This window comes from Geotrypetes seraphini, chromosome 16, assembly GCF_902459505.1.
Source record: "Geotrypetes seraphini chromosome 16, aGeoSer1.1, whole genome shotgun sequence".
NCBI classification, from domain to species: domain Eukaryota; kingdom Metazoa; phylum Chordata; class Amphibia; order Gymnophiona; family Dermophiidae; genus Geotrypetes; species Geotrypetes seraphini.
In genome coordinates this window covers 29,368,040-29,384,743 of record NC_047099.1, presented here as the reverse complement: position 1 = coordinate 29,384,743, position 16,704 = coordinate 29,368,040, and the positions used below count along the sequence as shown (strand labels likewise).

General features: G+C 39.4%; 1 protein-coding gene across 6 annotated transcripts in view; it reads right to left on the bottom strand.

Annotated features, from left to right (window-relative positions):
• MINK1 (misshapen like kinase 1) overlaps positions 1 to 16,704 on the bottom strand; it is a 213,781-nt gene that overhangs the window by 47,980 nt on the left and 149,097 nt on the right. For all 6 annotated transcript variants that reach the window (XM_033923495.1, XM_033923498.1, XM_033923497.1 and 3 more), the window contains one exon: positions 7,446 to 7,531. In XM_033923495.1, the coding sequence (XP_033779386.1) occupies positions 7,446 to 7,531 (86 nt within the window). The remainder of the gene's footprint in view (positions 1 to 7,445; positions 7,532 to 16,704) is intronic.

The following is a 16,704-nucleotide window of genomic DNA, read 5'->3' as shown; positions in this document are numbered from 1 at the left end:
CATGCCCAAACACAGGGGTAAGCAAAGGAGTGTTCTTCCTGCCTCCTCTTCCACCTTTTTGACGCAGCAAACAGCAATAACAGCTTATGCTGTTTCAGCCAGACAGGGCGTTCACGCTGACTGAGGTGGGCAGACCTGGGTCTTGGAGGGCGAAGTCTCGCTCAGCCCGCTGGGATCTGGAGTTCCTCTGCGCCCCGACGTTGGGGATGCCTACAGCAGCCCAGGAAGCGCCGGAGTTGATGTCTCCGTCGGCGCTGCAGGTTTCGCCTTTGACCCCCGGATGAGGACTATAGCTTGCTGACTTCCCTATAGCTAGCATCTGAGCCCCGAGGACGTGAAATTCGGAGTGAAGCAGGGACTGGAGAGGCGGATTCTTTTGTGGAACCTCCAGGAATATCTTTCCCAGCTCCTCTGATCAGACCATCGGTGATTGATATGGAAGCGATCTGGAGTGCCTTGGAATCTTTGCATAAGGTATGCTCCCAGTTTGTTTCCTCAGTTCAAAATTCTAATACTCAATTTAAAACTTTTGATGAGAAATTCCAACACCAGTCTATTAGAATGGACAAATTAGAAAAAACTGTGGCAGATGTTAAAGTATCTACTAATTTACACCTGAAAGAAAAAGTTTTGCTCACTAGGAAAATAGAAAACTTGGAGAATGCAAACAGGAACTTGAATTTGAGACTCTTAAATTTTCCTGTCTCCAAATTTCAATCACCTAGAGATTTATTTTATTCCTTTTTCAAATCAGTTTTGAAATTTCCAGAAAATAACATGCCACCGTTACAAAGGTTATATTACCTTAATCTTCCAAAAGTGCATGAAGAAAAAGGAGGAACATCACCAGGAGAATTGGATCTCACTGGTATGTTAGAGACATCTCAAGAGGAAATTTCAGTTAGAGCTACCTTACTGGTAACTTTTGTCTTTCTTCAAGATAAGGATGCAATTCTTCGTCTATTTTATAGGACTGATAATGTGGAATTTCACGGATTCAAAATTTCAATATTTCCTGATGTATCGAAATGGACGCAAGCCAGACGTAAGAAATTTCTGGCTTATCGTCAGTTAACTTTGAATTTGGGAGCAACCTTTCAGCTACGTTTCCCATGTAAATGTTGCATTACATATCAGAATAATAGATATATTTTTTATGAACCTGATCAGATACAATTTTTTTTTGAGGGTAAAGCAACTACAAGAGGCCCAGAGACTTCCATGAAATCTCCTAACCAGGCTAATAATTGATTCCAGCTGTACTCTGTAATTTGATTAATTTAGTTATTTCTTGAAGTCCAACTTCCCTTGGAATTTGCTTGATTCTCTCTCTCCTTAATGTGGACTTTAATCATGGTTACTAGTGTGGAATTATCTTATAATTTTATTTTTGGTTTTTCTTCTTAAAATTGATGTATTTCCTTTCAAGTATTGTTTATTCAACTTGTAAAAGAATATAAATAAATAATAATTTAAAAAAAGAGGTCATGTCTGGGTTTCCCCGGATGTCTGGTAACCTTAACTATCACTACTGATTCCTCCTTGAGTCAGGAAATGGTATCTCTGAGCTCTGCAGAACACACTCCTCCCCACACAATTAGCTGCACCATTTGCTGCTTCCTCCAAAATTGTAATTTCTTTGACTACTACTATGAAAAAGATTTACAGATGGAATTAACTGTATTACTTTCAGTGATAACAGTCCCTACTTTTGATAGAGAGTGTGTGGTTGAAGTTACGTTTCTTTGTCTAACATTTACTCAGCAATTATGGGGTTGCAGATAACTTACTTACTCATGATCCTCAGCTTTGCTTTGGACACCAGTTACTGCCCTGTTTGCTCCTAACTTTGATCTATGTTGAATGCTCTAGTCATCTGATGACCTCAACCTCCAGTCCTCCAGGACAACTCCAGACTACAAAGAGCACTGAAAAGGTCAGCCAATGGAGCCGCCAGAACCTCTCTGACTTCCTTGAGTACTCTTGGATGTATCCTATCAGGCCCCATCGCTTGTCTATTTTTAGTTTAGCTAGCTCCTTACAAACACAATCTTCTGAGAATCTGTCCTGTTCAACCACATATCCATTCCCATTTCTTATTTTCTGTGGGCCTACCCCCCCCAGCCCTTCATCTGTGAACACAACAGAACTTTATTCTTATCAGCTTCCTCATATTTATCCTCTTCACCCTTGAGCCTCACAATGTCATTTTGCCTCTATCACTTACATATCTAAAAAAGCGTCTTGTCCTCCAATTTTACCATATTGACTATCTTTTTGTCCATTTGTATCTGTTTTCCTGACATCTTTCACAGTTTCTCATAGCATTTTCAGGTATTTTTGCCTCTCTCCCACTTGACAGCATTTTATTATGCTATTAAATGCCTAATAAGAAATGGGTTCTGAAGTGGCGGACAAGAAATTTATTTTTTGATTCCCCAGGATAGTTTAGAACTTACAATATTTTATTTACAGTACTCATATGACGCTTCAAAGCAGCTTACAATGAAACATCCACAATAAAAATCAACAAATTCCTCACATCCCTACCAACCCTTACAACTACTGACATAACCCCAGCAAATAAATGACAAAAACAATTCTCAAATACATGAAAATGCATCTTCAAATAAATAAGTTTTTAAAAAACTTTTTAAAATTGTTGTAGCGAGGTGCAAAAGCGAACATATCTGGCAGACTATTTCACAGCCTTGGGCCTGCAATACTTTTGAGGCAGGAGCAGCAGCTGATACATTGATTTGACAGAGACAGTCTTTCTTATTTTGATTTTTATCTTATTTCAAGAATAATAGCAAGAAGGCTATCATTATAGGTGACATTAATTAAATGTATTTATAAGTTCAAGATTCAGACTCCTGAAGCAGGCCATAGTGGCCGAAACACGTACTGTATGTGTCGAGTCTTAATCAATAAAAATAAAGGAATTGAGCATCACAGATCACCTTTACTGTTTTCTTTGTCTGACCCGCTAGGGAAAAGGCACAAGAGATGGTAACAGCATAGTAGAAAAATCTGGTACTGTTGCTTGCTAAGTTACTGCAGATCTTAATTCCCAGCCTGGCTCATACAGTTGAATTGTGGACTGAAGACAGGCAGGTGCTGACATAAAAAAAAAATTGGAAAAGCTGTAGAAGAACTTTGAATCATATCTGAAAAGTCACTGGCAACCAAGCAGTTGGTACAATTTTGGTAAAATGTGATCAAACCGACTCCCTCCCAAAATAATACAGCATGTTACAAAAGTCTAATCTACTAAGTATTAGCGCTCGAACCACTAATCTAAAATCAAAAGCCAAAAGGACATTTTTAACTCTTATCAGCATTCTAAGATGGTAGAATGAGGAATGCCCAAATTGTGCTGATTCTTCAAAGACAGTTCAGAGCCAATCCAAAGAACCTAAGTTCCCAACAACCTGTTTTACTTCAAGCTTCTCTCCCACAAATTAACTCATCCTTCCAATTACCAAAATTTCAGACTTCATCACATTCAATTTTAACTAATTTTCTCTCATCTATTCATTAATCGTACTCATATAATCATGTAGATGAGCTGCAACATCAATGCCTTCGTCAAAATGCTGGCTTTGATGTCTTATTTTAAGGGTAGTAGATGTGTGGAACAGTCTCCCAGAAGAGGTGGTGGCTTCAATCAAGGCACATGAGCTTGTCATGCCACGGGGGCTTGCGTACATCTGAGAAGCTGAAAACTATGCCGCTGGTAGTTTCACCACCAGCAGGGTCTCCCAAGACAGACAGGTTTCCGTGAAGATGTCAGACCAATGATGTACCACCCATCTGGTCAGCAGAAGATGGGCACTGTAGGAGGCAGAGGATTGTGTTTGATGCAACAATAGCAATAGCAATTTATACTGAAGAAGGAAGGTCAGGCTACCTACTTCTGTATTCTGCCAAGAAAACTTGATGACGATGAGACAAAGAATCAATGTATAGTGCTGGAAGATGGTCCCTAGGTTGGAAGACACTCACCATGCTACGAGGGAAGAGCTGATCATCACCCAGAATATGTCCAGTGAAGCTGACAGATCAAAGCTGCTAGGACATCCTGATGTTGATGTTGCTGGACAAAATGGGAGATCAGAAACTGTAAAAATATTCTTAATATAGGAACATGGAGCATATGAAGCATGAATCAAGGAAAATTGGAAATTGTTAAAGATCAAATGGAAAAAAAATTGATTTTCTAGGGATCAGGGAAATCAAATGGACAGAACAGGGTCATTTCAATCAAACAAGTATTGGACCATCGTCATCCTCATGGTTGTTTTCAATGTGTTCAACCAACTGATTGCAGGTTGCCCTCTTCGCCTGGTTCCTTTGAGCTTTCCAAACCTGCTGTCCTCCTCCAATGATCTTTCTCTTCGGTCAGTGTGACCAAAATAAGACAGTCATAACTTCATTTGGACTTTGAGTGACATAGCCAGTTTGATCTCTTCCAGAACCGATTTGTTAGTTCTTCTGGTGGTCCACAGCACACATAAAATCCTTCCCCAGCACCAAAACTCAAATGAGTCAATCTTCTTTCTGTGTTGTTGCCACAGTGTCCAGCTTTTGCATCCGTAAATGACCACTGAGAAAGAGTGTGTGGACAAGTCTGATCTTTGTTTGGAGTGTTATTTCCTTACCTTTGAATACTGTGTCAAGAGCCTTCATTGAAGAGCGACCCAGTACTATTCTGCAGAGTATTTCTTCCCTACTAGTTGCAATAGCTAGTGCAACAGAAAGGTCCCACCTACAATTTGTTTGTTGACCTTTAGTTCTACATATATTCTTACTTCACTCACTTTCTTAAAAGCAGAAGGAAACCACAAGGAGTTTCATTCTTACCTGGGAATTATTTAAAAAGGGATGGTTAACAATGTCATAATGCCCCTGTATCGCTCCATGGTGCGATCTCATTTGGAGTATTGTGTTCAATTCTGGTCTCCTTATCTCAAGAAAGATATAATGGCACTAAGACAGGTTCAGATAACAGCGACCAAGATGGTAAAGGGGATGGAACTCCTCTCGTAAGAGGAAAGACTAAAACAGTTAGGGCTCTTCAGCTTGGAAAATAGACAGCTGAGGGGAGATACGATTGAAGTCTACAAAATCCTGAGTGGAGTAGAACGGGCACAAGTGGACTGATTTTTTGCTCCATCAAAAATTACAAAGACTAGGGGACACTCGATGAAGCTACATGGAAATACTTTTAAAACCAATAGGAGGAAATTTTTTTCTCAGAGAATGCTTTAAGAAAGGTTTGGGGAAAGGGATTCAATATATATGATATGATATTGTACATACAACTATAATTATTATAAACTAAATATTATGCTATTCATTTATTGTAAGAATGAAAATTTTATAAATAAAAATTTAAAAAAAAAAGAAAGGTTTGGACAAGTTCCTGGACGAAAAGTCTTTAGTCTGTTATTGAGAAAGACAAGGGGGAAGCCACTGCTTGCCCTGTATTGGTAGCATGGAATATTGCTACATCTTGGGTTTTGGCCAGGTACTAATGACCTGGATTGGCTACCGTGAGAACAAGCTACTGGACTTGATGGACCATTGGTCTAACCCAGTAATGCTATTTTTATGTGCATTTGGCTGGACTTCCACAGCTCTCTTCGGTGTTTAGGCTCATTTGGCAAGGGAGCATTCTGCAGCTCCCGGGCATAGAGCTCAGTTCTAAGTGCTGGTGGTAGAACACATAAAAAGTAAAAGGGACATAGGGAAGGCATCCTGAGAGACCTCCTTGCCACCAAGATTCTGCTACACTAACCCAGTATGACAAGACTTTCACCCTCACATAGATCTGTTCACCTGTCTGAGGCACTACCATTTGTAGCATCTCAGATTTACCAGACTAGAATGACTCACCCCCGAAGATGTCCAGAATTCCAAGATGCCAGCATGACTGCTGCAACATGGAAGGTTCCAGTGGCGTTTCTCTGCACACAGGAATAATGCCTGACTATAGGCTATTACCCATAGTCATAGAAAGACCACCACCAAATAAGCTGCATGAAGAAGAAAAAATATATAGATGCTGCTAAAGCATTAAAAGCCTACTCCCTACAAACCTAGAGTCAAAATAGAAGTTTCTATGCATTTACCGCATTGAAGATGAGGAGGAGCTAAGAATTTAACTCTTTACTGTAGCAGGCTGTTGATGGGCCTTGTCTATTACATTCCCTGGGTAGAACAAGAACAATCCTACATGGAATTCTATGTACATAAGGAATTCTACTATAACATACTACAGAAACAAAGCTATCATATGATGTCATGCAACAGTAACCACTAAACACAGAAAAAACAAAAGTCTTCCTTGCAAGCCCAACAGACAAAATTACCAAAACAACGTTGCATGTAAAAGATCGTGACTACCCGATTACTAAAACAATAAAAATATTGGGAGTCACATTAGACACACTTTTGACAACGGTTGAACACACGAATATAGTGGTAAAAAAAGTGTTTCCCGACATTATGGAAGTTAAGGACCACCAAAAAATACTTTGACCCATTATCATTTAGACTACTAGTGCAATCGCTAGTGCTTTCTACACTGGACCGCTGCAATATCGTTTATATGGGTATACCCAAAAAAAAAAACAGTGAGGAAACTTAGAATTGTCCAAAACACGGCGGTCCGCTTGATATTTGGGTTGAAAAAGAGCGACCACTACAGACTGCTTCACTGGCTGCCAATGGAGGCGCGAATAATCTTCAAGTTCTCTTGCGTCTGTTTCAAGCTGGTTTGGAGACTGGCTCCTACCTACCCGTTACCTCACTTCATACTATACAACCCTACGAGACAAACCAGAAACTGTAATCTATTTGCATACCCAAAAATTACCGGCTGCAAATACAAAGCCTTCCTGGATAGAACTTTTAAGTACCAAGCAAACAAAAAACAACACTGGTTAGACAACGACATAAAAGGAGCAAGACTGACCTATGACACCTTTAGAAAAGCCATAAAAACTGCCTTATTCGACAGAAATATCACCCAAAAAATACCTACACCAAACACTAAATATGTCCACTCCTGCATATAAATCTGAAACTTCTAACATTTGCTATCAATCTATATATTGTATTTCAACTGCCTTTTTAAGATTCTGTCTGCTGTAATTCTCTGACTTCTGCATATTGTAACTCGCTGACTGTCCAGCTCTCTTCAATGTGAACCGCCTAGAAGTCTCACGACTATGGCGGTGTAGAAGAATAAAGTTATTATTATTATTACTAGAGAAACATGGAATGACGTCACAAAACGGCGTCACTAATTCTGTTCCCATACTGTCATGTGGAATGTCATGCTGTGATACTGAATGCATTTCTTTGAGTATCACTAAATTAATGACAGATTTTACTAGTGCCAGTGAAACACGCTGGGGTAAGGACTGAATTCTCACCTTGCTCTCACTGCCTGAATTTGCCGGCTTCCAATAGCTGCACTGGTGTTCAAGGCAGTAGCAATGGATGTCGTCCTTTGGGGTACCTGGTGAGAAGTAAAGAGACAAGACTGAGACCAAAGTGCTAGAGGGGGACGCTCTTGCTACAGTGCAGCAAAGGGCAGCTGCACGATGCCACCCTCCTAATGGAGAAGCTGCCTGTAGAAACGCCAGATGACAAGCTGCATCATCTCATCCATGCCAGCATCTGCCATTTCTCCAAATAGAAAAGGAGGAATATCACCTTCTATTAGACCACTAAACATTAAATAGTAGTACACGCGTGAGCAAAAAAAGCATTACTGACGGACAGAGACAAGACATGTAAGGGTCAGCATTTTAAACGCCCATCACGGTGATTAAATTGTTCACATATATTCGGTGCTATCTGCAGCATGTAAATTATAGAATACTAGCACTTGCACGTGCTCAGTGGTATTCCATAACATTTATGCACAACTTGCTTGGCGTGTAAATTCTTGGGCAGGGCTTGGGATGCCACATTTAGGCACAACATTTACACCTGCTACTGAGATGGCAAAAGTTAGCGTGCCTTAACCCTTTCAGGACCATAAGGATCGTAGGCCAATTTTTGTGGTTTTGACGACATTTTTATGGTAAAAAGGGCTTGCAGATGCCAAAAAATTGATTTTTTTTGTGAAATATCATTATTTTTTTTTTTTTTAAATCAAACTTCTGGCTTATGGACAGTGTGGCAAGTGAATCTTCTCGTCAATCTGGCAACGACGCTAATGAATGAATGTCGGAACCAGTTTGTTTACTTAAAGGCAGTATCCTATGGAATCCGTACATATCAAATTTAGAACTGTAGACTATCCCAATCAAAATTGATAGGATTTTAAAGTTATGGGACAAATATGTCCCTTGGTCCTGAAAGGGTTAATGGCAAACTTAAGCTTGCATTCTATAACAGAATCTGGGCCTCCAGATGCTGTTATAGAATAAGCACTTAACCCGCTGCATCTTGCCGCCTAACTTCTGGAAATGTCTCTCAAACTGTGTGCCATGGCACAGTGGTGCGCCCTGAAGAGATTCCAGAATTTTTTACTTTATTTTATTTTTTTAATTTCTTTATTCTTTTTCAAACTTACATCAAGTGCACAAAAAGAACAACATGAAATACTATCATGTAACACTTGAACATCATACATTATATTCTTAATATGTAAATTAATTAAAAACCCTCCCCCCTCCCATCTTTCTATACAATCATTAAAACTATCATATTCCTTCAAAATTTCAATTTCTTTATTTTTAAAAATTCCCTTCATAAATAGACACTTGAATAGATGGCACGTATGTCGCATATGCAAGAGTCTGTAATGTTATGAGCGTCTGCGTGCGTAAGGATACAACTGCGCAGACAAGCATCATTCTTTGATGTGATTGGCCCTTGTAAAAACTAATGGCAAGTCATTTTATTTTTTAGGCAGTAGTTATCCTAACTTTAGCAATGACGCACTTACTGTTTGGATCTTTTTTATCTTTGCGAACTTGGATTTTCAGCTCTGACAGAAATTAAATCGAAGAAAAAAAAAAAAAGAGAACGACTGCAGACCAGGGATGATGAAATGCGCGTTTGCTTGCTGACTATTGAGTCGCGTTTAGAGTTCAACTTTCAAGTTTATTAAAATTTGTTAACCCGCTTATCATATTTCTAAGTGGTGTACTTAGGTAAATAATATAAAATCTGGGTTTTACATTTAAATTTCAAGGACAAACAAACATACATTGTCAGACAATAGGTTAGGGAGGAGAAATACAATATTGGATAGGAGAGCAAGACGATGAGGGTTAAGTACATTAGGAGAAGGAAATCTGGTGTGTGGTGATCTTTGGTGGGGAGATTATAGGTCAAATACGTCTCTAAATAAGAAAGTTTTAAAGTTAGATTTGAATTGGTCTAACAATGATTCTTCCTGTAAATAAATCGGCTTGGAATTTCATAATTGCGGAGCATTTACCGAGAAAATCGTATTCTATCTACTTTAGTTTTACCATTGTTACAATTACCCATACCAGCTTAAAGAACTTTAAATAAATAACTCTCTGATTTAATTTTTTTGTTGGTTCTGCAATTTTATAATATCCGTTATAATGTGCCGCGAAAAACATTTGCTCTGTTTAGTATGCTGGAGTTAAAAAAGTTTGAGAAACGCTGCTTTAGCTGGGTAGCTAAGTGGGTAAAGTTAAAACAACCTTTATTCTGCACTAACTTCATTTATATAGCTAATTGGGGATAGTTGCCAAATATCATGGACTATCTGTAGAATTAGGTGGAATAAACACTACGTTATCTACATAGTGGTAGATTCAGGGGCAATGTTAGGAAATTCTACTTTACGGAGAGGGTGGTGGATGCCTGGAATGCGCTCCCGAGAGAGGTGGTGGAGAGGAAAACGGTGGCTGAGTTCAAAGAAGTGTGGGATGAACACAGAAGATCTAGAATCAGAAAATAATATTAAAGATTGAACTAGGCCAGTTACTGGGCAGACTTGTACGGTCTGTGTCTGTGTATGGCCGTTTGGAGGAGGATGGGCAGGGGAGGGCTTCAATGGCTGGGAGGGTGTAAATGGGCTGGAGTAAGTCTTAACAGAGATTTCGGCAGTTGGAACCCAAGCACAGTACCGGGTAAAGCTTTGGATTCTCGCCCAGAAATAGCTAAGAAAAAAAAAAAATAATAATTTAAATTGAATCAGGTTGGGCAGACTGGATGGACCATTCCGGTCTTTATCTGCCGTCATCTATATGTTACTATGTATAGCTCCATATAGTGCAGCTGACTATTCACAGATAAGGCCTCGATATAGCAATTATCTGGATACGTGCTTTTGAATATCGAGCTGTCATCATCTGAAGATGACTTTAATCTCTTGATGGATATGTTTTGAGGTGGCGTAAAACCCTAATCTATAAGCAACAATTCTGCACAGATACATTACAGTTTATTTCACAGGGAAGACTAGCCCAAAGCACTGTATTTCATTCCTTTTACTTCGGCCATCATTTTTCTGCTGCATGCACCAAATGGTTCATCTTAAAGCAAATTGCCAGCAGCCTACAACTGGACAAGCTACAGCTCAAAAGCCAGAAACAGTCTACGCCAGGGATCTCAAAGTCCCTCTTTGAGGGCCGCAATCCAGTCGGGTTTTCAGGATTTCCCCAATGAATATGCATTGAAAGCTGTGCGTGCATGTAGATCTCGTGCATATTCATTGGGGAAATCATGAAAACCCGACTGGATTGCGGCCCTCAAGGAGGGACTTTGAGACCCCTGGTCTATGTGGTCCTTTTATCCAACCCATTTGACGGTGGCAAATTTTAATGCTTAACACTGCTGAAACTCAGGGCTCCTTTTACTAAGCTGCGTTAGGGCATTAACGCGCGGAATAGCGCGTGCTAGAGTGCCATGCGTACTAGATGCTAACTAAACTAACTAACTAACTAAACTAAACCTTGGGTTTGTATACAGCATCTTCTCCACAGTCGTAGAGCTCAGCAGGAGTTGGGAAAGAAAGGAACTCCAATGGGATTATAGGAATAAATAAGAGAGTTTAGAGGGGCTTACTGTACCAGAGGGAAGGAAAAGTTACATTTTTGAGAATAGCCAAGTTTTCAGATGCTTACGGAATAGTTGGAGGGAGCTCAGGTTACGAAGCGGGGAGGTAAGATTATTCCAGAGCTCGGTGATTCTGAAGGGGAGGGAAGTCCCTAGTTTTCCAACACGGGATATACCTTTTAATGAGGGGAAAGATAGTTTTAATTTTTGGGTGGATCTGGTGGAATTAGGATTTAAGGAATTCCAAGATAGTGGAATAAAAGGAGGAAGGATGCGTGTAGGATCTTGAGCTGGCGTTAGTTCTAGCCGCTTAGCACGTGCTAATCTGCTGCGTGCGCTAAAAACACTAGCGCACCTTAGTAAAAGGAGCCCTCATTCACCCACACAAATATATCCTATTGTACCAACTTAAATGCTCCTTTTAACCCTTTCAGGACCAAGGGACATATTTGTCCCATAACTTTAAAATCCTATAAATTTTGATTGGGATAGTCTACAGTTCTAAATTTGATATGTACGGATTCCATATGATACTGCCTTTATGTAAACAAACTGGTTCCGACATTCATTCATTAGCGTCGTTGCCAGATTGACGAGAAGATTCACTTGCCACACTGTCCATAAGCCGTTTGGAGGAGGATGGGCAGGGGAGGACTTCAATGGCTGGGAGGGTGTAGATGGGCTGGAGTAAGTCTTAACAGAGATTTCGGCAGTTGGAACCCAAGCACAGTACCGGGTAAAGCTTTGGATTCTCGCCCAGAAATAGCTAAGAAGAAAAAAAAATAATAATAATAATTTAAATTGAATCAGGTTGGGCAGACTGGATGGACCATTCGGGTCTTTATCTGCCGTCATCTACTATGTTACTATGTATTTTGCCTTGGTAAGGTTAATATCTGCCTAAGTAAGGTTGATATCTAGTCAAGTTATACGTGGGATATAAGTGTTAAATCGGTATTGGTTTTGGTACATTTCACATTCCACTACATGATCAATAATTAAGGATTTGAAGGCCTAGAGATTATCTACGAAGTCCAAGATGACAAAAATTGATTTGTTTTATACTTAGATTCAGAATGAACAGTTCAACTGGAAACAGTTCTGTGTTGATCCAAGATTAAGAGAGGTCTGACAGGAAGACTGGTTTGTTTTGGTCTACATGGATTTCTATGTATTCAGCTTGGAAAAAAATGGGAAACTATTACCCAGTTTAATATATTAGGAGGGGTTTTAGAAATTATGACTTACTGAAGGCTCAATAGTATGCAGGATAAAAGATCATGGGAAGGCAGGTTCAGCAGAGAGAGATGACCCCTGCATGATATCTTCCATGTAATTTCTTTGTAATATCTATGTCTCTGTAGCAATTCTAATATTGTGTAAGCCTCAATGATTCCTAGCTGACATTTGCGGGATACAAGAGTTGATATGGTATGGTATGTTATAAGGATTGATCATTGTGGGAGGATATGAAAGCTACTTAATTTTTTGCTGTGTGTCACTATATTATATTTTACTGCAATTCTCCTTGAAGAGCATAGCAAGAAGGTGGATCGTTAAAATTAAGAAAATAAATAAAATACATACTATCAACGATTTCCATTTGGTGAAAATTTTCTTGAATAAAAGAAGTGACGTAACAGAAATGTTTGTACATTTTCCTTAAAAAAAATCCAACTATAAAGCCTTAGTACAATAAGCAGTCATAAGCTGGGTTTTACTAAAATTAATTAAAAGCTTTTAGCGTGGGCCGGTGAGGGAAATGTTATGGCGCTCATAGGAATTCTATGAGTATTGAAGCATTTACCTTGCTGGCCCGCACTAAAAACCTCTAGTGCCATTTAGTAAAAGGAGCCATACTAACTTATTTTAGCAAATACACATAGCATCCACTCACATGCCGGGGGTTTAAAATGAATGCTATCACTGGCATTAACAAAAGAATTTAAAGAATACCTGGCAAAATGATATGATATGGAGCAGTGTCTCAAACTCGCGGCCTGCCAGGTATTATTTTGAGGCCCTCGGTATGTTTATCATAATCACAAAAGTAAAATAATTGTTTCTTGATCATATGTCTCTTTAGCTATAAATTATAATATTATTATTAAAACTTAGCCAAAAGGAACGATTTATAAAGAGTTTTACCTCATGCAAAATTGTCATTTCTTTAATAAGCCATTAACTACCGGTATTGTTTCTGAGGCCCTCCAAGTACCTACAAATCCAAAATGTGGCCCTGCAAAGGGTTTGAGTTGGAGACCACTGATGCGGAGTGACTGATCTTTAAAGAAAGATATAATTTCACTGAGAAACTGAATTACTGCAAATGAGAAAAATATAAGCAAAAATATCTAATCTTTTGATTGTATATTGAGCTCTGATGATGTGCCACTTATCTGAGAAAGGTGGACTTAAGAAATGCCTAAGCATTTCTAGACTGTTCAAAATTAGATGCTATTCAGTTCAAAATCTAAATTCAGAGCTGCAAAATACATTTGGTCAAATTCAGCTCTGTAGGGTTGCCAGATTCTTTCATCTGTCATGCTACTACCTTGTTCTTATGAGCTAATATTTTTCCTCCCCTAATTCCACTATCCTGGAATTCTTTGAGACCAGATTCGCCCACAAACTCAAATGATCTTTCCCCTCGTTAAAAGGCATCATGTATGCAGGGAAATCCCTTTTCTTCAAATTCACTGAGCTTTGGAACAACCTCCCTGCCCCGCTGCTGAACCTAGGCTCATTCCAATTATTCCGAAAGCATCTGAAAACCTGCTTTTCTCCAAAAAGCTATCTATTTAAAATGTAAAGCTATCTATTTAAAATGTAAAGCTAGCTATCCTATTCATAACCTCTAATTTCTTATTATGTCCTTCCCTCATTTATTGAATTTATCTGTAAACTGTGCCGAGCTCTATCTTTATGGAGATGATGCGCTATACAAACTTAAGGTTTAGTTTAGTTTAAATTGTCAAGCTGAGGCTCTAGACTTTTCCTACAACTGATTGCAAGGCATACCAGAAGACCTGACACAACTACTTTAAAAGCATCCCATGAGAGACTAGATAATCCCCTCCTCCCCCAAATATCCAAGCTTCCATGTTCACTAGAGATTTATTATCTCACCCTTTGAACAAGGTTATCTGAGCAACTTTCAATCCAGCTAGAAGATAAAAATAGAATAACTTGACAGTCCAAATGGGAGAAGGGGGTTCAAACTACAAAGTTTAATAGGATAGTAGGGGGTTAACATAAAAGAGCAGGGGAATACTGCTGAATTGCCTTGCCCCAAGTACTAACACTTCTCTTTGTCCCCAAGAAATGATTCATTGATATGCCAAAATTTGAGGTATCAGCATGTAACCAGTGGACCCATACTGGGCTGAGATCTGACCAAATCCACTCACCTATTCCCGTTCCCTGAAAGTCTTAGATTATATACTTCGGTTTGCTCCATAATACCATGTCTTCCTTTGACCTAAACTTGCATGTCAATCCTCTCTTTAGTCATTACACACCTGAATTATTGTAATGCTCTATACCAGGGATCTCAAAGTCCCTCCTTCAGAGCCGCAATCCAGTCGGGTTTTTAGGATTTCCCTAATGAACATGCATTGAAAGCAGTGCATGCACATAGATCTCATATTCATTGGGGAAATCCTGAAAACCCGACTGGATTGCGGCCCTCAAGGAGGGATTTTGAGACCTCTGCTCTAAGCTGAGCATGTGAGCAATTATTCATACATTCTGGAAGTGTTGCCCACAGATTTTACTTGGTTGCTCACAAAAATACTTGCAAATGTGGAGTATTGTTGGTTTTTAGAACTTGTTGCTCACATGAGAGAAAAGTTGCACACACCTGAACAATGCTTAGAGCAGGGATCTCAAAGTCCCTCCTTGAGGGCCGCAATCCAGTCGGGTTTTCAGGATTTCCCCAATGAATATGCATTGAAAGCAGTGCGTGCACATAGATCTCATGCATGTTCATTGGGGAAATCCTGAAAACCCGACTGGATTGCGGCCCTCGAGGAGGGACTTTGAGACCCCCTGCTCTATACTCACGATTAAGACCTTCTTATCTCTCAAGCACCTTTAGCTAGTCCAAACTACCACTGCCAAACTACTCTGCAATGCCCATTGTTAGTATTTGACTGGTGGCTTCCACTATCTGCAAGTATTCAGTTTAAATTTCTTCTCTTGATCCACAAAGGTCATCTTCTTTCACTCCAGTTTTCATTTCTAATTTGTTGCTTCCTTATATCCCATCACAGACAATATGATCATCACAAAATGCTCCCCTACACCACCTCTGCCCCCTCACTTACATCTTGAGGTTACATACCAAACAGTCTTCAGTTATAACAAACCTAAATAATGGAACACTTTACCTTTGGCTATCAGATTGGAATCTACTGCCCCCCCCCCCCAGACCTTTAACACTGGAATTCTTCTTGACAACGGACACGTCCCCCTGCTATTCTATTTCTTTTCTCTATTGGAACAGTCTACTGAGTACTGTCTCAATGGTGCATGGTGAACTGTCTCAATGCATTTTTTTTTTTTTTTCTAAATGCACTTGGTGGTATGTCAATCCTTGGAAAATAAGTACATAAATATTGAATGGGAGGTAGAGCTTTACTCTGTGCATAGTCATTTGGGAGCAGTGGAGGATACAGCTTCAAACTTAAGAGCTCAGAGCCTGATACTCAGTGAAAACTGTAAGAACAAGATTTATCTTTAGGGTCTGATAACAAAGAAGTTAATACCTTCATTTGGTACTTTTGAATTTCCAGAAGTTGATGTAGCTCTTTGTAGTGGTCTTTTTGCTTTACCACTGCCTTTATATAGATGATAAGAGGGGACACAATCTCAGCCACCTCCAATGTAGTCACACTGCCAAGTAAGTGAATCCTGATTGATATATGAATGACCCTCAGAGGTACCTCAAGATATTCAAACCAATTTCATTGCATCTGGCTTCACGTACCCATTCCTCACCGGGTCCTCTTATTGAATAATTTAATTTTTTTTAGATTTTTAAATATTTATAAGTATTTCTTAATTTATCTTAACCATAATAAATATATATTAATTAAACTACTTAGCTTGGTAATTGTTTGTGGTCGGATGTTCAGGGATTATTTTGCCGACATGTTTCACCCATCAGGGTTTTTTCAAGGCTAATATCCCTTAATTTAGCTTTTAGCCATGACTAGCTGACCACCCAGTATTGTAAACAAAGATCACAGTGCTGTTTAGAAATTGGTTACCACTGCCTTTGGCATAAGCTTAGTAGATCTGGATTTTTTTCATCTTGTAAACCGTGCCGAGCTCCACATCCGTGGAGATGATGCGGTATATAAACTTAAGGTTTAGTTTAGTAAATATTGCTTAACCTTGCGCTACAGAATTTCAGGGGCAGCAGAACACTTTTAGTTGGCGTCTGACCCTGCCCTCTTTCCCTCCAGTTGCTGATGCTGTGTTGGGCAAAATACTGGTCAGGCTATGGCCCCAGTGGCCCACCACAATCTGAGACACTTGTAGAAAATCTTATACTGATTATGGACCATTTTTGCCTATACTATGTATGTTACATGGCCTACTGCCCAACTACCTTACTAAATCAGTTCCTATTCG